Genomic DNA, 26,747 nt, shown 5'->3' on the forward strand with positions numbered 1-26,747 from the left:
TTGTGTGTGTGTGTGTGTGTGTGTGTGTGTGTGTGTGAACTGCTTTAAGGTTTTATTTACAAGCAAGCAGTGCACATTTTCCATGAAATAAACTGGCATCCATCTGTCAGGGACTGGACAGAGGAGGAATGGTGGAGACCGCCTCTCCCTCCTCCTGAAACTTCCAGAGAAGAGGAAGACAGTATAGATTTACAGCAGTGGTTTGTGGGAGGTGACAGCTCAGAGGCAGATGAGGGGCAAAGTTGGGAAATAATGGGAAAAGAGGAGGAGGAGGCAGAGCCAGAGCAGCTGGCTGACACGTATAACTAAAAAGCATTTCAGACCCTCCTTCTCCCAGAACCCGGTGAGCAGTGAAAGTAGGAAAGCAAAGGGCTCAGAGACGAATGGCCCTAAGTGGCCACCATAAGGTGGGTGGTGCTGTTACCGATTGAGGCAAGAGGTGGGTGGAGATTACTTGGAGCAATGCCGTTACTCCAAGAGGCTGCATTTCTAAGCCCCTCTCTGTGAATATTGAATAAAAGACATTGGTAAGAACTTTCTTTATCTAAACAAAATAGAAAATTCTTTCCAGTAGCACCTTAGAGACCAACTGAGTTTGTTCCTGGTATGAGCTTTCGTGTGCATGCACACTTCTTCAGATACTTCTTCAGATTTCTTTATCTATTCCTGGCAGCCTACTGTGGGCGGATCAGATTCCCTGGTGCCTGACACAGGTTTCCATAAGTCTTGGAAACTGGAAGGATAAGCTGTTTTTGTTTATTAAAAAAAGATTTTTTTAAACAAACAAACCATATATATTTCTGAATGCCAAGGATGTTGTTTAATGTGCAAAAAACCATTTTTGATCGCCTTGTTTTCTGAACTGATAGAGGCACTTCTCAAACCTGAGTTAGCCACTTAGGCATAATGATAGAGATCAGGCCAAAGGAAGAAGTACTTAGAGGGGGGGATCTGTAACCTTACCAAATTTAATTAGTTCACTCCAGTCACTCCATTCTTCTCCAACGGTGCAATACTGTCCAGCTGCACGGAGCTTCAAGATGTATTCTTTATCCTTCGGAAACAAGTGGTAGGTTTTCCCCATTTTTTCCTAAAAGCAGGATATTGATCTGCTTTATTCCTTTGTAGGTGCAGTTACATGCCAATTTGCATTCAACAATTTGATTTTTTAAAATAGTATTAGTGGTGCCCACCCAATTCCACTGTGTAATGTAAAGATGACTGTTTCTCTTGTGCAAAAGCATTCAATAAGCTGCTGCCTTAAGTCACTCACTTGGAAAATACTTTCCCCCTTGAAAATCACAATGGCTGCCTTTTAAGTAAATATGCTCAGAAGCAGGATATGCTCAGAAGCAGATTACTAGTTGAAACTAAATATGCTCAGAAGCAGAAACTAAATTACTAGTTGAAACTAAATTACTAGTTGAAACTAAATATGCTCAGAAGCAGATTACTAGTTGAAACTCAAGAAAAGACACAATATGTCTGTCTGAGGGGCAAGGGAGAGGAGAACTGTGGTTCTTCCTAGATTTACTTGAGTATGCATAGCCAATTCAAACTATGGTCCACAGCCTTACGTCTGCAATTCTCCAAAGCCCTCCTGCGAGGAAGGGGTTTGCCATAAAATTTTTATTGAAATGTTTAATTATACCATACATTAAAAAGCAAACGAATCTGAATAAAAAGAAAAAGGGGAAATAATACAAATAATATAAATAATAATAGAAATAGAAATAGAAATAGGTGGAGGATACAAAGGCCTCTCTCAAAGGTATATCTTAACCTTTGTCTCACACAGAAGGGGGTGGACCCTCCCAGCTCTTACCTGGGAGATTCCCTCTATATGTTCCCAATCTCCCACCCTGGGAGATTTTCCCTTCTCTGCCTCTTTCACTAGCCATCTATCATTAACCCAGAGTAAAAAGGTAAAGGGACCCCTGACCATTAGGTCCAGTCGTGTCCGACTCTGGGGTTGCGGTGCTCATCTCGCATTACTGGCCAAGGGAGCCGGCGTACAGCTTCCGGGTCATGTGGCCAGCATGACAAAGCCGCTTCTGGCGAACCAGAGCAGCGCACGGAAACGCCATTTGCCTTCCTGCCGGAGCGGTCCCTATTTATCTACTTGCACTTTTGACGTGCTTTCGAACTGCTAGGTGGGCAGGAGCTGGGACCGAGCAATGGGAGCTCACCCCGTGGCAGGGATTCGAACTGCCGACCTTCTGATCAGCAAGTCCTAGGCACAGTGGTTTAAGCCACAGCGCCACCTGGGTCCTTAACCCAGAGTAGAAGACATCAAAAAGCAAAGCAAAAGCAAAGTAGATAAAAAAAAAACAAACAAACAGGGAGATAAAGACACCTAGATAGAACTTCTAGACTGGCCCTATTTCAGAATGTTGTGACCAAATATCACTATACCGCCCATTTATACCCCATTTTTCTTCTAATATGTAACCCATGGCAGCATGCACGTGGCTGTCTCATTCCTAAATTCATTCCCCCATGTGTAAGTGTTTATAAAAAGTAACAATACTTACCGTTATAATTCCATTTCTCAGTTCATCCTTGAGGGGAAAAGGCAACATTTTTAGTTGGTACTGGTGTCAAACTTTCTTTGTGCTTTCCCCCCCAAAGTATGCTTGATTTCACAAATTCAGCTGGGTACGTTAATCAGCAAGGAAGGCAAAAGTTGTCAACAGCAATTGATCACATGTTTCTGTGACTTACTTGTGGGTAGATGGTTTAACTTTCCTCCCAATATTTTCTTTGCTCCACTGTTTGACATGACAAACAGGATTGGCTTGGGGCATTTTGCTGATGTTAATTCTACACTCCAGGTCCTGGGCCAGCTAGACCCTTTTCTCTTAGCCCATCCATCTTGTTGATTCCTCATGTGCCTCACCAATCCCAGAGTAGCAGTACTGGGTCCTCTGCAACATCTTTCCCCTCTTCGGCTCTCTATAGAACTTTCCTCATCCTGTGAATTATTGCAAGTTGCTTCTGTTCACCCACATTTTGTCACAGCCTTTCTAACATGGAAGTTGAACAAATCTGAATCTTTTTCTGTTTCTTTCGAGAACTTTCATTGATTCCAGCAGACATGGATAGTTCTAAAGCTGAATTCTATATACATTTGAAAGCTGGACATATTTCAAAATGTGAAATGCCCCCCTTTGGATTTCTACACATGGAATATGCACATGGGACAAGCAAAGATGACCAAAAACAATTCAACAAAGAGAACCACAATGGCCTCTTACCTTTATCTGGTACTTAAAACAGTAATCTGCATTTGTAGTAGCAGTTGGAGGACGTTTCCATTCTACTTTACAATACAATAGCAGTTTACGACAATTCACAGTGATAAATTGCGGTGGGGCAAGTTTTTCTGGAATGAAATAACCCATCTTTTACTTGACAGTAGGAGAGGTGTGAGATTACAAGGGCATTAGAGTGGTGAGTATTCCACCCCTCTTTTAAAAATTTCAGATTCACATACGCTATGGGTGGGTGTGGCCAGTTTTATAGCCAGGAATGTTATGGTGTGAGGTCATGCAAGGGTACAGGGTGTGGGTTGGTGTATCTGCCACTGCCCAAGCTGTGATGTAGATGCAGTCAGATACGTTTTTGAGGTTGTTTAATGATAATTTTACAAGCATTTTAAATTAAAGACCTATTGCAGGGTTGCACGACATCTGACTCTCCAGATGTGGTTGGACTCCCAGCAGCCCCAGCCAACCTAACCTGTGATCAGTGGCGATGGGAGTCAGAATCTAATATTGAGGTCACATGTTCCCACCCCAGATTTATAGCTATATCAAGATTTCTAGTACTGCTGGCAGAAAAAAGTAAACCAATACACTCCACCCTCTCTCACCATAATCGAAAGGCCAGGCTTGGTGATCCAAAGTCTGAATTTGTGATTCTTTGCTTGAGCCAGTCACCTGGAGGGTAATATGATTCTCAGGAACTTTCATATTAGGGAAATGGCACCCAACATGTCTTCCAAGTTCATTATTTTTGTATTGGGGACACTCAATGCTTTCTCCATCATTTTCACTGCATGCAAAAATATTTTGTTAAAAACCCAACCAGGAGTAGCATACTCTAACCATTTCCTTCCCTGCCCCCATTTAACAAGTGAAAATGAATTACTAATATATCAAGTTTAGAAAATACTGGACATCATTAGGAGCATTCCTGCCAGCTTCCCAAGTGCAATCCATTGAGGTAACACGAACTGTGTAAATGACACAGGATAAATTTTCAGCTGATGTCCCCTTGAGTCCTGGGGAGAAAAATTAGGAATGATCATGTTTAGTAACATGAATTGAAGTGCCCAAAGTACTTTTATCATCATCTCATATATGTGTCATCTATGTATATGAGTTTGGTTCTGAGTCTGAGTACCTACATGGGTTCTTCTGAGAAGAGTTAATGTGCTCATCCTATAAGTCTGAATGAGGTTAGACTAAACATGAAGAAGAATTTCTGGTGACAAGAGCTGTTGGACAGTAGAACGGACTACCGTGGAAGGTGGTGGACTTTCTTTCACTGGAGACTTTTAACCAGAGATGGAATGACTATCTGTGAGGGATTCTTCAGCTCTGATTCCTGCATTGCAGGGGGCTGTACTGGATGATCCTCCGTGTCTCTTCCAACCCTACATTTCTATGATTCTATGAAAGTGTTTCCTTTTTAAAGTCAAGTGGCCTTTCACTACAAGTTCCATTGCCAATGTTCACCCTAGGGTGTTCTAAATTCACTCAATATGAGGTAAGAGTGCTAACTCCATATCACACCCTTTGTCATCAGAGTTATGCATACCCTGGCAGCAGTTCTGTACTTCTGTAGGTATGGTATGATTGCCTAGAATGACTCAGATAGACTCAAACATGCTGGTATAATTTTGGATGACTCATACCGGTATATGCTGGCATCATTTGTTAAGTATACAGTAATTGGTTTTATTTACACAGAAATTAGGAAATGCCTGTGTATTAATGATGGTTTAACATGGAGAATGGATAAATGTGTATCTCTAACATGGATTTTTTCCCACAGTTTTCTACGGTACGCTAAGCTCCTAAATGGGACAATGATTACCCATTGAGTGTTTTCTGTTTCTCTAATGTATCCTGTTACTCTGAATGAAGTTACTGATTGCAAATTCGCCATCTTGAAAGAATGGTGGTTTTAGCCTCTCTCTGAATGCCACCAAGAACAAAAGGATGTACAGTAGATGGCTCACCAAGACATGCGTAGGCTAAGGCCACTGGGGGCTGGACACAGCTTGGATTTTTGGAATTATCTTTCATTTTTAAGATGCTGAGCCTGTGCTGGACAGCACAAGACATTGCACGAATGTTTTGGATGTATCATTTGATGTATTTTGTTCTGTTTTCAAAAAAATTCTGCAAGTAAGCTTTGAATAATATTTTTATGGGTTTGGACAATGTTTATTTCCAACAGTAGCCAGTTCTTATGCACCCAGCCACTGTGATCTGTGCAATATTAATATCTGCAGTATAACCTGCTAATCAACTTGAAAATATATACTTACCGTCCTCCTGTGCAAAAGTTCTGTAGAAAATAGAGTACAACAGAACAATGAGCCGAACTGTGTCAGCGAATCCTAGAGTGGCTACCATGCTATTTTTCTTTTCTTTATAAGTGGGGAGGAATGAGTCCTAAAGTGAAAGAGGGGGATTTATTTTACAGTGGTACCTCGGGTTATAGATGCTTCAGGTTACAGACACTTCAGGTTACAGATTCCACTAACCCAGAAATAGTACCTCGGGTTAAGAACTTTACCTCAGGATGAGAACAGAAATTGCGCAGCGGCGCAGTGGCAGCAGGAGGCCCCATTAGCTAAAGTGGTACCTCAGGTTAAGAACAGTTTCAGATTAAGAACGGACCTCTGGAACGAATTAAGTTCTTAACCTGAGGTACCACTGTATTTCATTGCTTTGGTACATTTTTCCTTTGAGTGGTATCCTGCAAAGCCATTATCACGCTGCGCCGCAAGGACTTTCATTTGTGTAACACAACTGCCCCCCTTTTCCTGTGCCCTCCCCAATTTTGGGTTGGAGGGTGAGCAAAGCCTCCAGAACAGATTTTTGGGGTGTGTTAGGAAAGGAGTGAAGGGGAGAAGTTCTGTTGTATAAATGAAAGACTTTGTGCACACTTTTTGTGGACAAAACAACTCTGATGGCTACTGTGTTTTGTGTTCGGTAGCTTTTATAAAGAGGGTTTCTTTTAATGTTCTACAATGTTACCTCAATGGGAAATGCAATACTGAAGTTTTGAAGTTTAGCTTTTTAAAAAATGTTCTTTCTTGTTAAAGCTGCCTAATAAGATAGATAGATAGATAGATAGATAGATAGATAGATAGACAAATAGACAGACAGATAGACAGATGATAGATTATTTACCAACCAGTTTTCTTCTCATGCTTTTTTGTAGTATTGTGCTGTGCTTGCTATATTTTATATGAAAATGTCATTTATAAATATTTGAATATAAATAAATACATTGATGGGGACTGCTCATGTGAGCAATGAAGCATTGGAAATAAATACTCATAGAACATGGCAGTGACCTTTGTTTCCACAAGCAAGGACCAAACGAACCTGAAATCATTTCCCCAACAAGAAAGTGCCGCAATCTAAAGGTACAGAGAGTGTAGAACTTGCAACTGAACAGTTTTGGCAGCTTAGAGGATTGGTGGGTGGGTGGATATTTGAGGCCAGAAGGATGGCAGGGATGTTGAGACTGGCAGAACAGATTGAAGCACCTGTTTGGGTCTGTGTGAATATTCTGGAGGGCCAAACAATGGGAATTTGAAGGGGGGGGGTTGAACTTTGATGATGAGGAATTGAGAGTGGCAAAGACCTGGGGTGGGACAGGACTGGTGACTTCTGCCATGCTGATGGAGGGATTCGGCACTTAGCATATGGAAGGTTAGCAGATAGGGATTGGGTGGTGGGGTTACTGGAACTACTGTTGCTGCTGCCCACCCCTTCTCCATCAAGCTTGTTGTAAAGGTTATGAATGTACCCCCTTTTCTGCTGAGTGGGATGTTATTCTTACCTCCTCCTCATATGGGCTCGGAGAGATGTGTAGTTGAGAGAAGCTTTGGTAGTGCACTTGCAATGTGTGCTTTACTGAGAAAGCGAGGGTATATATGTTGTTCTCATGAGGAGTGTTGCATCAGTCTTTCATGAATTTCCCTTTTTTTGCTTCCAATACCATTGCACAAGAAAGTATAATGGAGCACTTTCTTTTACTTCTAGTGACTTCCTTATGTTTTTGATGGGGCATGAAGAATAATTCACCCTAAACAGGCCCACTGAACCCTAGAGAGGTCCTTGCCAAAATGTTTTTCTGATTGTGATTTTAATGTTCATGAAGAATAACACGCACAATAAATAACCCAACTGAGTTAATGCTTCACCTAATGCTTTCCTTATAATAGAATCATAGTACCATAGAGTTGGTAGGGGCATCTAGTCCACCCACCTGCAATGCAAGAATCTCAACTAAACCATACATGACAGCTTTCCAATCTCTGCTTAAAAACCTCCAAGGAAGGGGGCTAACTCTGCATTGAACTGGCCACCTTAAACATGCCTACATTTTTCTGATGAACACCTAGGGCTCAATCTGAACAGAGGTGAGGTGCAAAGGCGTTCATATGAGTGAGCACCGTGGTGGTTGCTGGAGGTACCTTTTCCACATGGTTGAGACTTGAAGATGAGGTGGCAACATGTCTCCACCATTTTGTGGTCCTTTATATTTTTTTCCTACTTTTTCAGTTGCATTCATTTTATTACTGATGCCCATAGCACTTTCCTCAAAATTTCAGCTGTGCCCACTGGCTCAAAGAGGTTGGTGACTGAACTATTGTTATCACTTGGGTGCGGAAACGTTTCACAGAGTTTGAGTGGGACTGTGAAAGAGAAATTTCTTGCTAAAAGTTAAAGTTCATGGAAACACAGCAAAAACAGCACCACTTGTTTTAGCTAAATAGCTAAATAATTGTGGTATTTCCCTTTGTGTGGGTACTTTTCTCTGTGGTGACGGGGATCATTAACTGATAAAATAAGAACAGACAGTATCTGGAAGGCTGCTCTTACACAAATCTGTTTTTAAAATGTGTGTGTGTGTGTGAGAGAGAGAGAGAGAGCGAGAGAGAGAGCGCGCAAATGTTTTGAAAACCAAATGCCTTCTTGTGGTATTTTACTACTTCCTTCTTTCATTTCTAAGTAAAACTGCATCAATAATTCGGTAAATATGGAATGCTCTATTAAAACACTTTCAATGTTTGGCTTGATCTTAAATGACTTTGGGTCTGATATCATTTGTATCATTTGAACTGGCTTGTTCTATGATTCTATTCTTTCTTAAAAGGACACCCGAATTTTGAGGCAAAAGCAAAGCTAAAGGGTGGTAGTTGGGATTCTATGATTTTCTTAAGCCACTTGATGCAGTTCTGAGAATTTAATAGTGAAATTTCACAAAAGGCTAAGAACTGAACTACACGCTACATGTTAGCATTCAGAAGTGTGGTTGTAAACAGTAATCACAGCACAGCAGCAGAAGGTTTGTGTGCAATCCGGATTGGAACCATGGTGCAGGTATCTGCTTAGCCACTCTAAAAACAGGAAACTGGACTAGGTAGGCCTTTGGGCTGATCCAGCAGGGCTCTTGCATTCTTCTTATTTTTCATTTACTTCTGTTTACTGAAAATGGAATAGAAGCAATACTTTGTGCATGAAGTATTGATGGACCCAGGAAGGAACCACCTTATGTCTTCAAAGCCTAACTGCTGCCTTTTCTGAGTCTCAACCAGCAACAGGGAGGTGAGATTTGCAAAGGAGAAGTAGCAAATGGGAAGAACACACCTAACCTTTTCCCCACTCCAACTGCTTGCTACTTACTGGCAATGCCCCATTGCCAACTGCTACCATCTGATACATTTTTATGGCCTATGTATCATGCCTGTGGTTTTTAATAGAAATAGAAAATCTGAAAGCTTTTCAGGCTCAGCAAGAAGTGCCTAGTGGTTAGTTGCTGGGGGAGAATTATTGAGCAGAAGAGCTAGATGCTATCCCTCTGCTTACTTTCTTTCTCATCTGCAAGCCTGCCACCCCACCCCCCATCCTGATTTGGCCTAGGGAATCAGCTGCTGGGCTTGGAACATATGAGGCCGAGTCTAATAATAATAATAATAATAATAATAATAATAATAATAATTTATTTATACCCCACCCATCTGGCTGGGTTCCCCCCTATATGGCATAGTTCCATCCTCTGATGCATTCTGAACAAAAGGAGCCCAACCAGTGGGTGAAGAAAATGTAGGGTGCTTAACTCCCCGAATAAGTAAGCATAGTGTACAAATATATGAATGACTCATATGAAACCTGAAGTGTTACAAATAAATGAAATGCTGCTTATCTGCTTCCTTAATGTAGACTCTAAAGCAGAGTGGTGAACCTGGTTCCCTCCAGGTGTGCACAAACTTTTTATCTTATTAATAACTTCCATCATTGTTGGGCATTGGCTGTGCTGCCTAAGGTTGATGGAAACTGGAGTCCAACAACATTTGGAAAGCCACAAGTTCCCAACCTCTGCTTTAGAGTTTGTCATTTTCTATGCTGTAACATCTGGCCATTGCTATGAGAAGATGTGAATTCCACACTTCCTGGTCAATTAAAAACTCGTGTGACCAAGTACTAGAAGTGCCTAACTGCTGTCATTATATCACACCTAACTGATTCTTTCACCCATGGGGATATTGTTTGAGTGCTTCTCCATGACCTAAATCCAAGGACCCCCATCATAAAAAAGGAAAACAGGGAAATTAATTACGCATTACTCCACCAAAAAGAGGTGACAAAGTTTGCCATAAAATGTTAAGGAACTTCTACACTACTCAGAAAGGTTAAATTTGGTCTACATGTAATCTATGAAAAATTGAGTACTGGGGAACATCTGAAAATATGACAATCATTCATTGCTTCTTCAAAATGGGGAGCATGAAAATGGTTTTGTTATATTAACATTAATTAGAAAGCTAGAATTTGGTGCACACCAGCAAGAGAGAGATTACTATAAAAGTCTGAAAACAGGACTTAGCTATACGGCAATTCAGAACTATTTATGAGCCAGTTGATACGAACTTGTATAAAAATTAAAATGTGCTTACTTAACCAACATCTACTAAAAAGAACAGCCCATGATGCGTTCCACTTCTCATTATAAATTATAATGCTTTAATACACCAGAAAGAAGATTACATAGTGTTCTCAAAAACCTTCTCAGCCAAGATAAATGGATAAAAGCACTGATTAGCTGAGTCATTAAAATACCCTGAATTACATGAAATCTGGAGGAAGTGTGGTCTGCTGTGGTAAATGATTGATTTAGACCAGGGGTCGGCAACCTTTTTCAGCTGTGGGCTGGTCCACCGTCCCTCAGACCATGTGGTGGGCCTTGCTATACACACACACACACACACACACACACACACACAGGTGAAACTCGAAAAATTAGAATATCGTGGAAAAGTCCATTTATGTAAGCAATTGTTTTCATTAGCTACTGGAGTTTAATATATGAGATAGACTCATGACATGCAAAGCGAGATATGTCAAGCCTTTGTTTGTTATAATTGTGATGATTATGGCATTCAGCTGATGAAAACCCCAAAGTTGAAATTGTTAATTTGGGGTTCTCATCAGCTGTACGCCATAATCATCACAATTATAACAAAAAAGGCTTGACATATCTCGCTTTGCATGCCATGAGTCTATCTCATATATTAGTTTCACCTTTTAAGTTGAATTACTGAAAGAAATGAACCTTTCCACGATATTCTAATTTTTCAAGTTTCTCTCTCTCTCTCTCTCTCTCTCTCTCTCTCTCTCTCTCTCTCTCTCTCTCTCTCTCCCCCCCCCCTCTCACACACACATATGGAATGAACAAATTCCTATGCCCCACAAATAACCCAGAGATGCATTTTAAATAAAAGCACACATTCTACTCATGTTGTTTTCTTTATCTTAGGAACCTTTGCAACATTCCAAAACAGAATTTAAAAAAAACTAATTCAGGTTTCATCACTCAACACATGAAAGTTTTTGGATTTTTTTTTTTTTAAATTGCTTACCCCGCTTCTTTCAGGTAAGAAGTCCTAGTATCCAGGAGGCAGTAACTGGAGGCTAATTGGTATTTTGTATTATTTGTGTTTACTTTCAGATGTACGGGTTAAACATAGGTGCGGGTGGAGTACAAGGTCCACTGCTCTCACACCAGGGTTTAAAGTGTCCAACACTCATTTTCCTACATGTCTTTTTCAGCCTCACCCCAGCTCTTATCTGCATAGACACCTGATGCCCCTGCGTTTCCAGTGCATGGCACCCTACCGTTCTCCATATGGTGTCACACCAAGAAACACACCATTGATTTAAGTGTGCCTGTTAGCAACTGCATTGCCTTTACAGTACTGCTGCTACTTTGATTCCCCTTCCCCTCTTTGCTCTCCCTGAAATGATTATGACAATGGTTGTATCACAGAGTTTTAAGAGGGAAAGATGGAGCAGGGCAAGGTCACAATTGTCACACACACAGGAAAAGGGTGAGTAGCCATTCCTGACATCAACTCAGTTGATTCCTGACATCAACTCAGATTTTATAGGAGTTCCCAGATTCCTCCTTTTCTGTATTGTATTGTATTGTATTGTATTGTATTGTATTGTATTGTATTGTATTGTATTGTATTGTATTTTTATTATTTTATTTTATCCAGAAATATTAAAAGACCCCTTAGATCACAAAGAGCCACTCATCTGAAAATTCACTTAACTGACCCTATTGTCACTTACTCACTGCAGGGGACAAACCATGGGAATGAGGAACTGACCTTATGGGTGGCATTGCAGGAGAATACACAGAGATGAAGAAAGATGAAAGAACCCATGGAAAAGATTGAAAGAGACAGGAGTTCTGCAATACTCAGAACTGTATTTCTCCACCATCTCCCACCCCCCAACTGAACTGTAGAAACTGGCAAGCAGTTTTATTTCTTTAAGGCATTCAGGGAGGGGATATTTGTGAATTGCAATGAGAAAGACCATCAGTAAGCTTGATGAGCAGTTCATCCTCAAGGTTGCAGCTGCTTTCTTTCCACTTTATGCTTCCTGTTTTGAACTCACATTATGCATTTATATTTAACAGCCTATTCAGGTATCTGTTTGGTACCCATGGGCAGTGCCTGGACCAAACTCATTCAGATTAATCAATTCACTGAATTACATGAACAAACATTTGAACTGCACCAAAAAGCAGTTTCTAAAGTTTGCATGAGAACTGAATGAGAATGAAGTTCATTTTGTAGTGCAACTTTGCTGTTCACATTACACTGTGTGTGCTTTGATGTTTTCTTAATTGGTCTTCTTAAGTATATTTTACACTTTATCAGAGAAGCTTATAAAATTAGGAGAGCCTGAAAGAAAAATGCCAAGGATGGCAGGGATGAATTGAGGATCGAGCTGTCCATTGAAATGGAGCAGAATCGATTCCCTTCTGAAGGAGGTGAACTTGAACTTCAACTAATTCCTTTTTTTGGAGTGAGTGAACTGGAATTGGAACTTTTTTAAAAAAATGAACTTTCAGTGTATTTTAGGAAGTAAAGCATACTGTGTTTAGTGGGGTGATTCCTAGGAAAATGTATGTTGCAACAGATACATAAATGGCTTTGAACACAAATATTTGAAGACGTTCCTCTTCCTTTATCAACTTGCTTATGCTTTGAGAGAGTTGCTGGAGGTCCTTCCCCGTGTTCCATCATTAGGGAAAGCACACATATTCAAAGGAGACAATATTCTCTGTGTTGGTGCCCCAATTGTGGAATGCTCTCCAAGAGTGGTATGCCTAGTACTGGCACTGTATTCTTCCTACTGCTGGGTTAAAACCTTTTTATTTACACAAGCATTGAGAATTATGGTGTATTTAAGCTGGTTGAATAGTTTTATTCCTCTTAGTTTTGTTGCATCGCTATTGGTTATGCTTTACATTCTATTTCCTATGCATTCTACCCTGAAACCAATTTTTAGGTAAAGGTGAAGTATATACCTTTCAAACACACACACACACACACACACACACACACACACACACACACAAATAATAGCTGATGTGTTTTTTCTTAGTTATCAGAAATGTGTTCTTTATTTGAAAAGGCTCCCCTCCCGCCCCCCGTTGATAAAACAGCCTGTCTGCTGTTTAAGTTTTCAAACTTACTACTAAGCACAATTTTGGTCCTTTGGAGATTTTCTGTCTGATTACTGTACGCATGTGAACTTATCGGAGATCCCTGATGTTTCCTTTGGCTTCTCAAATTTCTTACTTCAGGTAGAACCATCTAGAATCAGCCACCCTGCTGCCTCTTGTCCTTAGCTGCTTGGAGCAAGTTGCATCTGTATAGTCTTTAGAATTTCTTCCACCCCGTTTCTGCTTTCTTACCCTAATCAATCAGGTTTTCATCCTATACATTCTATTAAAACAGCATCCAGCTGTTGAGTTTGTTCGTCTGTGTGTACAACAAACCATGCTTGCAGTTGATCACTAGGCACAGGGAGGCAGGTGGGTGGGGTGTAATGACAGGCAGCGGCAATGCAGGGTAAAGCAAGGCCACAACTTTATTGGTAACGGGAACATTGGGGCATGCCATGACATAAGGATCTGTCTCCTCTATGCCTGGGCAGCCTGACTGCTGGCTTAATCTCCTTCCTAGCCTGCCTGCTGGGTAACCTATAGGAATTGCCAACAGGAGGTTCCCTCCACAACACAGACTGATCCGGTGGGTCCCACAGCAACTTGGATGTGTGGAATCTAGTTGCTGTTCCCCTGACTGGAGCTAGGGACTTGCTATGCCACAGCTAATATCCCTTATGAGAATCCCTCTTAAGTTATGGATCCTACCAAATGCCTTCCCCTGCTAAGTTGTGACAAGTATAACGGATACAAACTGAGGGGATGGAAGGACTGAAGTTGCTGCGGTCCAAGCCAGGGGAAGTGTAGTTTTCTTTCTGGATGGCATCCTGAACCAGGAGTTTGCCAAAGGCGTCCATTAGTTCCCAGGGACATTATAGGTCTAAGCCACAGCAAACTAGCTCCCTGTCACACTGGGGAGCAAGCTGGCCTCAGTGGTGTAGGAAGGGGTGTGTGATGGGTGCAGGCCACCCCAGGTGTCATTCTTGGGGGGGGTGACAAAATGGCAAAAAATGAGTGTGGTTTTTTGTTTTTTAAATTGGTCTCACAAAACTTTTTGGGGCTCACAACAAACACAATGAAACGTGTCTAGCACTGGGCGCCACACTGTGGGGGCCGGCACTTACTGTAGGGCCTGCAGTATGCCTGAGCCACGTGTCTCTCCTGGGAGTGACATGGTGGTTTGGGTGCCTACAGGCTCCACGCTGCCTAAAACGGCAGCGTGGGGCTTGTGTCTGCCCACTGCCTCTCCCTCAGCCGCCCTACAGCTGAGGGGGAGGCGGTGAAGAGGCTTTGCGCAGTGTGCCCTGCCCTGGCTTGCTCTGCCCTCAGATGCAGGGCTTGTGCACCGCCCCAGACACCCAATCGGCTAGCTACACCATTGGCTGGCCTGCCATGAAAGAGTGGCAAACCAGAATCTCTCTTGTTGTTGAATCTCACCTGAAATGTAAGGGAGCTCTCCTATCTTCACGCAAATGCTCAGTGCCACCTGTTTCCAAACACATTAGCCCCTGCCCCCTGAATCAGAAAAGTGTGAAGAACATGGTGTGCAAAACTATGGCTTGGTTACCTAGCAGTGAGTCAGAGAAGCCTTTTGGATAGGTTTGTGAGCAGGGGCACTGGGATACATAAGAAACCCCATGGCTGAGTTGTTCAAGATATATTTCCAGTTCAGAGGACTTATATTTGACACCCATAGTCACTTAGTAAAAAGGAAGCCTAAACGATGCAAATTTTAAGATCCGTGAGAACAGATTATAATTCTCTCGCTATTTGCACATATTTCCTATAGTCACTTCCTCTAGATTTCCATTTTTGATACAAAGCTATACAGTAGTAAAGAGCAGTCCTAGAGAAGTACTGCTGTGGTTTATATTGCTAATAATTTGATCATACACTATATTTCCAGGTATGGGGTTGAGCGCTAAGTCCTCTGTTGCTGTTCTGCTCTGCATCCTCCTGCGGGTTTCTCAGTCATGGGCACCATGTAAGTTAAAATCTGACAATATTAATTTTTAGCACAAATACCAGTATTAACAACTCAGTATTAGCAACCATTCACTTTATAATGTACAAAAATTACAAATTACAAAGACTTGAATGAAATTTAGAGCTCAATCAATTGTAAAGGTTTATTTGAACCAAGTCTTTGTACCACTAAATGTCAGAGGCAAAATTCATAATGTTCAGTATAAAGTAAGCTCAAACAGTATCGTATATGCTGCAACTTTCAGGACAGTTATGCGATAGTTACATAAGGTGAAGATCTTATTACAACTTAGAGATCTGTAATATGTAACAAAGATTTTTCTTAAAAAAATGTTAAATAATGTAAGTGTTTTCTTATTACTTGGTTTCGGGGTGGGGTTTTTTTGCATTAAAAATTCTAAGCAGCATTACTTATAACTAACTTATAACTAAAAGCCGCAGGAATTTGTGTCTTTTGTTTTTTGGAACTAGTTCAATAAATGTAATTTAAGGTTACATCTATGGTCTGGTTTTTCTTTTTTCTTTTAAATGAATTCTAGAGAAAAACAACAACCTACCATTTTAAAATCACAATTATGATGGGAAATAATGATCTGCTAGTTAATACTGTACAAAATTACATGGAAAAAATTGCTCATGCTTCTCATCTGCAGTGTGGGATATTTTTTTTTTGCCATTCTTCCTTTGACATTCAGTCTTATTATTCACTTTGTTTTCAAGGTTTATGCCCCATCAATCAATGTAATGATTGTGAAGACGTCTTAGCAGGTAATGATACAAAAACAGAGCCCTCAAATATATTCACACACAACCTAGAAACCCTCCTCTTAATCTCCATGCTTAAGCCGAATAGGCTTCTCTTTGGTGTTGCCATTTTAGGACAACTCACACTTGGACCTGAGCATTCATTCTAGCAGGGACAGGGAAGAATAAACTCTCACCAGAAGATGCTTGGACATTCTTATTGCATTAAGTTATATCAACCCTGAGCTGTCAAATAATATTGTGTGAAAATGTTACATCAATGGCACTAAATACCTTGGAAGTTCCTCAAGGCTAGAGAAAGAGGAGCATGGAATAGTGCAGTGCCAAAAAAGGAGACCTTTTCTGCTGTGGTGGGAATGAAATAAAGCAAAGAGCTTTTGGCAAATGGTAATTACTATGCCTAGCGAAGTAATTGACCCTTTTCCTGGGTGGTCTAATGTATGCAAGTTGTCCAGTATGTGGACTTAAGCTTGCTTGGTTATTTTCTAGCCTTATGCTATAACTCCAAGCCCAAAGTTTCTCCTTTTTAGTACTGAGAGGTGCAGCAGAAACATGTATATTTACAAGATCTAACTTGGATGAGACTGATAGCCCTTTATTTTGCAGATTATTTTAAACAATTACAACCCTTCATCTTTGCTAGGTTGTTGCACAGAATACAAAATACAGAATGTCAATGGTGAGAGGATGGAGATTTCATGGGATGCAAAAAATAATTTTCCAGGCAGGAACATGATGATGTCTTATAAGTAAGTACTGCCAAACAGACTTTCTCTGGATTTCTAGGTTTGAATGCTGGGATTTTCAAGCAAATTGGTCTTGATATGCACCCCCCCCTTTCCCCTTTCCTTTCACTCCCTTTTATCCAAAGGAAAACTAAAGCACGAGATAGATAAGATCTTATATTTATATTCTGAACTCAAGCTGGTGAGAACATTGATCTGGCTTCCTTCTTATTGCACATATGCACTGTCCATTCCATACTGTTTGGAGGCCACAGATAGCTTTTCTGTTTGGTTGTTGGGAGAAAGCTCTATTCCCAACACTTTTAAAAACCTACAACCTATGGCCAATTCTGGTGGCCAATTTTAAATGTGACTGTTGGTTTCACTGGACTTTCTTGTAGCATGTGAGGATCAGTGTAATATGCTCAAACCATCTTGCTCTGGTGAGCAACCTGGCCACTGAATTCTGCACCAGCTGATGTTTCTGAACCGTCTCCAGAGGCAGCCCTACATATAACACATTGCAGTAATCTAACCTTGAGGCCAACTAATAGAAGGCATTCTATTGTTTAAAAAATTAACATAAAATAAAATAAAATAAGTATCTTACATTTCATGGACAGGACCTGGCAGGACAGGAATCCCCTCTAGAGTGCACAGGCATAGGCAAGGATTATCCCCTTTAAAGCATTTCCAAATACCCTGATTTTCAACGGAAAATATTCTTGCCACCTTATTGAATATGATTGTTTCAATTGCAGGTTTGATGAACAAGAAGAGAAGCAGTGCATTGAATATTTGTATGACCAAGGATACAACAGTGGGTGTCTGTTTCCTACCAATGGGAGTTATCTGCACATTAACATTAGGAATCCAAATCAGACAGAGGAGGTTTACTATGATGAACAAGAGAGCAGCAATTTGTGTAAGTTAACAACTATTATTACTCTGGCAACAACCTTTTCAGCTGTCAGTGCCTGGCAAGGATTACAAAAGAAAAAAAGGGGAAGCAACAGCAATTTTACTTCTTCAAATTCTGCTTGGTAAATATCTGTGTAGTAGTAGTAGTAGTAGTAGTAGTAGTAGTAGTAGTAGTTATTATTATTATTATTATTATTATTAAATCCCCAATGCTGCATACCGGTAATTTCAAATTTTTACCATTTTTGATGCCATTTATATGCAGTAGTACTTTGTATTTCACAGTACGGAGAGCTGTTGTGCTGTTTCTACCTTTCCACATCAATCTCTGCCTGAGAATTCAGTGTTGTAGAGGATTCTGATTAATGTTCTAAGGCACACACTCAGTTAACACAGAATGCTTTGGAGTTTCACTGTGACAAATACGACTACCATATTGGGGGAAAAAAAATATCTGTGCCGGGGACAAAGTGTCTTTCCAAGAACCTTGTGTTCTCTCACTCATCTTTTCAATGAGGGACTGCCTTTCATGCTTTCAAAGAACACAGGAATCCCCAGGAATCAGTTTATAACTATCACACACAACAGCATTTGATTCTCGGCATGCAGTAGTTTTTGTTATCTGACTGCATTTAAAAGTGTTCTCACCACATATTTAACCTTATATAGCATGCAACAATATGCCGTAGCAGTTATTAGCTAACTGATAGCTTATGTGATTTCATATTTTGTTGTTATTTGGGCAGGCTTCAGTCATGAGATGCTAACAAGTCCAATGTGTTCAGTTATAACTTTTTGTAGCTACACTGTGTAATTGAGTGTATTAATTTTATCTTCACCAGTCAAGCCCAACCCACCTAAACACGTTACTTTCCAATGGGCAGATGACGAAGTAACTGTGCAGTGCAAGGCAGTTGACAATGAGCATTGTTTTCGCTTCGAGCTTCAGTACAAAAGCCAACTTGACAAAGATTGGCAGGTGGGTAGATAAGTGCAGCTTTGTGTTGGAGAATGGAAACCTGGAAAGGGACTTTTTTCTTTTTGCAGTGCAGAAATAAATGTGGGTGTTTTTTGTTAGGAGTTTTCCACCACATCAACATAGTCTCGAATTGATGAATTTGAAACTCATCATCTTGGGTTGCCAGCAACAAGAAAGAAGACCTTGAAGCCTGGCAAAGCTGAGATGTCCAGAATAGCAAATGAACCGCTGAGGCCCAGTTGTGGAAAGTGTGCTGATTACTGTGCAGATCAAATCTCCTGCATTTGCCGCAGTTTGGCACCTGATATTCATAGCTGTCAACTTTTCCCTTTTTTAAAAAGGGAAATTCCCTTATTCCGAATAGGATTCCTAACAAGAAAAGGGGAAAGTTGACAGCTATGCTGATATTTCATGCCTCAACATTGTAGGCTTTATTGTTGGCCAGTTGATATTGGTTTCAACTTGGAACTTATGCAAAACACAGGATGCAGGGAAAACAATTATCTGAGCAAGGACAGATTCTCCAAGTGTCCCTATTTTCCAGAAGCCATCACGGTTTCTGATTAGATCCTGGACATCCCTATTTTCACTGGAGAAATGTTGGAGGGTATGGAGTTATGTGACTCCTGATCCAATGAGATACAACCTTTAGAAGACATCTGAAGGCAGCCCTGTATAGGGAAGTTTTTAAATGTTCAATGTTTCATTGTGTTTTTATATTTGTTGGAAGCCACCCAGTGGCTGGGGCAACCCAGTCAGATGGGTGGGATATAAATAACAAAAATTCTCATTGGAGAAATGTTGGCGGTTATGCAATGACATCACAGTGCACTCTAAATTGATTGCCATTGGACGGTTGCTCACATCCCCCTCACCTCATCTGTGTATTTCGACACACAGTCCCAATTATCTGAGTGGAACTTAATTTCACAAACTGTGTTTAAGTACTGGTAGCTGTGTTTAGGCAACTAAAGATCTGATAATTCCTTGGGGACTTTATATGCAAGAAAGCTGGGGAAATCCCCAAGTTGCTACTTCATTGTTTTAATTCATATGTTGATTACTTCCTCGTGGTGTGCATCTGTACAAGCTTCTTTCTTTCAAAGGATTGCCAGAATAATGAACTAAGGGTTGTGTCAAACTAAGTTAGCCATGTCCATTGATTTCAATGGGTCTACTCTGTGCAAGACAAGCATAGGATATAACCCTGAGATAAGAAATGAGGGAAAAAAATAAAGAACAAAATATGATACAAAGGGAGGTAAGATGAAACCCTAATGCTTTGTTATTCAAAAAAAGAAATGTGGAACTTCCAAGTGATCTACTGTATTGGATTTTAAAGAAAACTCTCAGTAGTCAAATAATTCAATATATATTGTTTAGAATTGTGGTGCAAACAATTAAGCTACAAGTGAGTTCCAAAGTCTGAAAAAACAACTCTTTCCCCAGTTGTACTGATATTAGGCCCTGACAGAAGTCTTTATTGCAAACCAAAATATTCCAAAAGCCTGTTAGAATAGCTTACAAAATATACAACGAACAAAATTATTAATGTCTGATACTCTTGCTGTTCAGTCTAGGGACCAAGAATGTTGTGAGATTAAAGACCAAGGATTTGATCCAGCGAAATGCTATTCTTTTCGATTCAGGCTGAAACACAGTTGCAGTATATTTTCTTATTCCAGTGAATGGGGAGCAGAAACACATTGGAAAAATGGCAGCTCTGTAGGTAAAAATAAAATAAAAATGCACTGCTACTGCAATTCCTCTTTCTGAAACCTTCTATTTCTAGATAATGTTAACATGCAAACAAACGTCTTGTCATTTATTTAGTGTTCAGGGTATGCTGTCTTGTATACAGGGTGCCCCCAGACTGCCACTCTTCTGCAGTAGGGATTCAAGCACATAAGCTTTAGGTTTGCACAATTAAAGTGGATTATTATTATTATTATTATTATTATTATTATTATTAATACCCCGCATTCTGTCACCATAACACAACAAATCCACTATTTTATTTGATTTTAAATTATTTAAGAACCAACAACTAACCCTCCCCTGCCTTGCTGTCAAATCCCCCCACTCCCAAATTAGCAGTGATAACAGGGCAATGACAAAATCCCTTCAATGATTTTTTTCCCAGGCACTGAGGAGTCTGGGAAATGTAGTTCTCCACAGTACCTGGAAAGTTGCCATTGCAGTATTCTAGGGGCTGGGAGGTTTTGACAGACAACTCCAGTGAAACCATGCCACTGTACTGCTACCTTGCCATTTCTGGATGCGTTTTGGGGAAGGGAGGGGTAAGTGGGGCACACTTTAGGGCAGTTGAGGGAAAACTTTGATTTATCACATTTTGTGGAACTACAATCCCCATCAACCCCAGTAAGCAACTATAAAAGTCAAGATCCAAACTGAGCAGAGTTCTCCCATAACCGTCCCAAGCCATATTTCCAAATGCTACAGCACTGAGGGAGATTAGTCAACACAGGGACCTGTTTTCAGTGACACCCCAGTGGCCCATTTCACAACTGGGAAACAGCAGAGAATTGGACACAGGACTTTAAATGAATTTCAGTTGATATTCTCTCCAGACAACATTTTGTTATAATATATTCCTTTAAAAGCATTCATTAGCAGGCATCAGCACATATTTCCTATTCCAGTACAGTCACGCTTTCTGTTGGAACGAAGAAGGTTAGTTATATAAATGACAATACAAAGAGCTAAATGACAATATAAAGAGCTAATTTTTATTCACAAAGCAGAAAAATCTCATACCGGTATTCTTGTATTCTTTCATCCTAGCAGAAGGGTACTTCAGTGGACAACACACAAAAAATCCACATTATTGTGAAATGTGGAAGCTTAAAAGAATGTTGGCCTAAAGATTAACAGTATATATTATTCAATTTTTTAATAATTGCTTTCCGAAAGAAAGAGTTGGCCAAAATATGCTTTAAAGAATCTGATGCTTCTTTTTTCAAATATACTGGAAAACACTTTGAACTTTTTTTCTTTTTGTGATTCTTCAAAGATTCCTGTGATATAGCTGTCTCCGAACCCAAATCAATTACAGTAATCCCTTTGACTTTGGCGATGGCTGGGATCCTGGTAATATTTGCCCTTCTGTTGTGCGTTTGCAGATGGGAAAGGTAAATGCTGCTTTGTGCACTCACTCACAAACTCTTGATCAAAATGATCAAAACGACAGAACAATATTTGTGGCGGGGAGGCCTACACATTTCAGGGATCTAATGGGTACAGTGTGCATTTTGAGAAAGGATGAACTGCACCTATCCATTGGATCTTGGCTGGTGGAGATGAGGACGATCAAGGTGTGGCAGATAGACCTTCAGCAGTTTACTTCTCCACCCCCCCCCCCGGAAATTTTACTCCCATATTACAGATTATGGGATGGAATGTTTGGAATTTGCTATATACTGTATATGATGTGGGTCTTCCAGGTTTATAATTTTGAGAATAGTAGAGAATGAATGCATGGGATCTGAGTCAGACTGGGGCCAACTATGTCTTCAGGATTTACCCAAATATCCTGGAGAAGCTGTGTGAAGTTTTTTTTTTTTTTTTTTGCATGTAGGTAAGAATGAACAGATTGGATAGACAGGAGCTGAGCCTGAAGGCAAAGAAAGGGGCGTCGACAAAGGGTGGAACGCTAGAGAAGATTCAAAGGAAGCCCTCTGCCCAAAAAGTAACATAATGGTCACAAGGTGGTACAGGAAGTTTATGTAAAGTCTTCTAGCCAATCAGAATATGGAGTGGCTCCCCTTAACTCATCCTGGATAAAATTAAGGATTGGGCTCATAAAAGAATGCATGAGTAGCACCGTGAAAACATCTTGGCTAGCCCCACCACCAATAGTTGGAGAAGGCATGCCTCCACACTTTGGCCAATGTGTGAAGGGGCTTTGTGTGACTACTGATGTATGTGCTTAGAGTCCTTTCACATGGCAGCTGGTCAGGGCATTGCAGCTGCCATGTGTTAGGGGAGAGGCAAGCAATCCCTGGCATCTCCAGGTAGGTATGAGAGACTTCCCATCCAGAACCCTGGAGAACGACTGACAGTCGGTATGAATAATGCTCAGCTAGTTGGCTCAAAGGCCTGACTCGGTTTAAGGTGGCTAATTATAGTCCTAAGTGTAACCACCCTTGCACATCTTTTTAACATGCTGTATGGGCGCGTGTGTCTAAAACCCCTCTTTTTAGAACTGCATTTGCAGTGGATGTAACTTTTAGCTGTCCATTCTTCCCTGGTGCTCTCTCTGTGCTCTGGAGAAACTCAACAGACACTGTTTATTATAATAAATGGACACTTTACTAGTAAGAAAATATTACTGAGTATGATGATTTTGTGATGGAGCCATATGATCATATTGTGGTGGATTCATATATGTGGGGTCCAAGAACCTGTTCACTTTCAAAGATGTTTGTCCTGGTCATGACAAGGGTGAGTGAAATCCTGAACTTTTGGGCCACGTTTGTCCCCAACCTGACTTTAAGTGTAAGGGAAGTTGCATGCCTGGTTCTATGAAATCCCTTTAAATGAACTAGGCTCTGACTTAAAGCTCTAAGCCTGGTATGTTGTCTTTCATCAGCTGAAAGGTGCCACTCCCCATCCCATTTGCTATATGTGCCATTAATTTTTAGAATAAACTATTTCCCCCCTCTTTGTTTTTAAGGACCCTTCAAATTATCTGGGGGCATAAAATGTCTGTTTCTGCTTTTATTTAAATGCTGAAGATCCTGTATTTAATGTCTACTTTTCAAACACAGCTTTTCTTTTTCTTTTATGTTTTTTTATTGTAATCATTTAAATTATTTCTTTTTTACAGAATTAGGAAGATCCTAATGCCTGCTGTACCAGACCCCAAACATCTATATTCTGATTTGTTCGGCGATCATAATGGGAACTTTCAGGTAGAGCATCATATTTTTTCCAGGTTTCTTTCCCTCGTATTCAGATTTTCTTTTTCTCAAACTTGGTTTGATCCCTCTGAAATATTCATGCATTCTTGTGTTTCCAGCTGCACATGTAGTGGTTTTTAATACCCCAGAGAATATGTGACTATTGAGAGGAAAGCACATCTAGAACCATGGTTTTATCTTGCTGTAACAAAGGACTCACATCTTTATTAAGCCTAATAAAGCAATTACCAATTACCAAAAAACACTGGATCGATATTGTTCAAGGAAGTCCAAAATACTTTACAGATGTTGCAGTTAAAGATTTTTTTTTACAAGATTTTGTACTTACTCTTTATGAGTTGCAGAAAAGAAGTGAACATTACAAATGTGTAAAGTCACAGAAACTTTAGACATATTTAGAGAGGTTGTAAAAAAAAATCTTTTGGACTGAGGTGATGAAAATTGATAAGATTTCAGACCCCACAGTCATACTAGGAAAATTAAATGCTGTTAGAAAAGTTATAGGAAAATGGTAAGACATTGGTACCCAAATACTGGAATAGAAAACCGCATCTTGAAAGGAAGAAAAAAATGACATCTGGTGTAGAATTTTAATGCGCAAAATATAATATTATAGAAACTGTAATGAATATAATAATGAAATGGGATTATCTAAATTGTTGGCACAAAGATATCCAATATTTGAATAATGAAATTAAATACAAAAAAATTGGGAAATAATTTTGGAAGTGATAAAGGAAGTAAAATAATGTTCATCAATAAAACAGATTACTATAGTTTTATTATTGAATTGTTGGTAATAAGCTAGTCTTTAAGATGCAGTATGAAGAGTTATGTGCAACAGACTATTGTAGTCAGCCCTCTGGCTTGCGTTAATGAACTGTAAGGTGGTTTTACATCAGCTGAGGATATCTAGTAGGAAGAGCTGCTGCTTAAACAAATGATGATGTCCACATTTTTAAAGGAATGGATTAGCAAGACGGAAAATGTGCTGGTTCAAGCAAAGGTAAAATATGATGATGAAGAAGAAGGATGTGCAATTGAAGAGGAAGAAGGAAAAAAATTCCAGGGAGCCAAAGTATAAGCCAGAGGTAACGTTCTTGAAATTCCAAGCATGGATTGAGGGCAGAGGGATAGAGAAACACTTTCCACTTCTATCCAGCATGTTTTCATGGGCAGTTCTACAGTTATTGGGGCCCAGTCTGCACAGTTCTCTCCCTCAAAAAGGAGAAGAAATAACTTCAGGACCCAGGTTTTCATGCAGTTGACTGCTCATATGAAGGGCCCAATTCACACTGTCACTGTTTGTCCAATGGTAGAGAGGGCTTATGGTGCCCCTTCTCTGTACTGTCTCAGCACCTCCTCTGATTGAAAGTATGAACTGGGGTACAGAATACATTCAGGACATCATTGTTTTCTCAATATTGTTGCATGCCACCCCAGGCTCCAAATGGTGTGATTCTCCAGGGGTTCCAGTTGCTTACTCAAGGTTTGGTTTCCTCAAAACTGAAGACTGTGGTTTCTTTAGGATATGTTGTTTATTTACACATATGTACAACCTGAACCTACGCTGGAGGGGCTCATAGCATTAGCACCCCAAGAGGGTCTTGCTTCTCCCATAGCCACAGCAGAGATGGGGCATGGCTCTGTTTTTCTGGCTTCCTAGCCCGCCCCCTTGCTTCCAGCTTAAAGCTCACATAGCTTAACTCCTAACTCTTTTTCTTTCTAACTAACAGTTGTGAGAGGTGGGGGGGGGCATCCGTGTGCTATTGGGCACAGAGCCACTTCCTTTGTTACCTTTGTTACCTTAGGGGGCCATTACATAACCAGGAAACAAGCCTGGCTATTCCAGGAATTGAATCCATGCCAGATCCAGGAATTAGCAGGGGGCTCAGGTATACAGCCTACCCCCTGCAAATGCATAACACTATGTTCCCTCTCCCCAATGTTATTATGGCAGGCAATTAAGAAGATACTTAAGGGGTCCTACGTGTACCAGAACTTCAGAGTCAATGCTTGTTGTACAACCACTGATGGCAACATCAACAGGTCGTTCTCGCGATTTCAACCACCCGACTTTGCTCATGTGCTTATCTCCATCCTTCCTCCACTGTGCCCTCTGTGTCATTTGTGGATCCTCTGCCAAGAAGACTTCTGAGTGTCAAATGCGTATTAAATGACAGTGAGAAATGTAGTGGTAGATGACATGTAACTTGGGTAGATGATATGTAAATAGCCATTCTAGAGGATGTTTGAATGATACTCATAACACAAATGATAAAAAGAAATAGCCAATCAACGATACTAACTCAGGGAGACAATGCATAGCCATTGCCTGTTCTTTGTTCTTTGACTCGCATTGTTGTTTCAAAATAAAGAAACACACATATCCCCTTCTTTAGTTAATAGAAGGCTGCCTCCATTATGCAAAGACGGTCACATACTACATGTCTATATGGTGCACCAAGTTACAATAAGGAGTGTAAAGTTTACACAGGGTGTAGATATTCAGCCATGCCTAAAACATATCCCTGTGTTACTGATTCCAATCCACAATGAGCTTTGAAGTAGACTGATTGGTATATTTCTGAGTTCTTCTCTTGTAAATTCATCTCAATACTAATGAGATCTGAGATCTTCTTTGTTTCTCCTAGACTGCACTGAATGCAAGAAAGCTTGTCTCTTCCCACCCCTCTGCCTTGAAAACTGGAATTAGAGCTATGAGATCTAACAGGTCCCTAATATAGAATTGTCCCTCATTTAGAACTTTAGCACTAGCTGGCTTTTCGCCTGGGGACTGGATAAACAAGAAGAGGCAGAGGGGCCAATTAACAATGTGAGGAATCCATGTTAGTTTTCTGCATCATGCCAAATTAATGTGTGTCGCACAAGCACACCCTTTCACATTACAGACCACACAGAAAAAGAAGGGAAGAAGAGTTTGGATTTGATATCCCGCTTTATCACTACCCGAAGGAGTCTCAAAGCGGCTAACATTCTCCTTTCCCTTCCTCCCCCACAACAAACACTCTGTGAGGTGAGTGGGGCTGAGAGACTTCAAAGAAGTGTGACTAGCCCAAGGTCACCCAGCAGCTGCATGTGGAGGAGCGGAGACGCGAACCCGGTTCACCAGATTACAAGTCTACCGCT

The 26,747-nt window shown here is 40.4% G+C and overlaps 1 protein-coding gene across 1 annotated transcript; it reads left to right on the top strand.

Annotated features, from left to right (window-relative positions):
- Positions 1-16,681: 16,681 nt before the first annotated feature.
- Positions 16,682-26,268, top strand: CRLF2 (cytokine receptor like factor 2). Its single transcript, XM_033145867.1, has 8 exons — positions 16,682-16,778; positions 17,516-17,679; positions 18,518-18,654; positions 20,230-20,383; positions 21,689-21,806; positions 23,504-23,588; positions 24,562-24,688; positions 25,558-26,268. The coding sequence occupies exons 1-7, from the start codon at positions 16,717-16,719 to the stop codon at positions 24,679-24,681; spliced, it is 840 nt and encodes a 279-aa protein (XP_033001758.1). The 5' UTR covers positions 16,682-16,716; the 3' UTR covers positions 24,682-24,688; positions 25,558-26,268.
- The last annotated feature ends 479 nt before the right edge of the window (positions 26,269-26,747 follow it).

This window comes from Lacerta agilis, chromosome 4, assembly GCF_009819535.1.
Source record: "Lacerta agilis isolate rLacAgi1 chromosome 4, rLacAgi1.pri, whole genome shotgun sequence".
NCBI lineage: Eukaryota > Metazoa > Chordata > Lepidosauria > Squamata > Lacertidae > Lacerta > Lacerta agilis.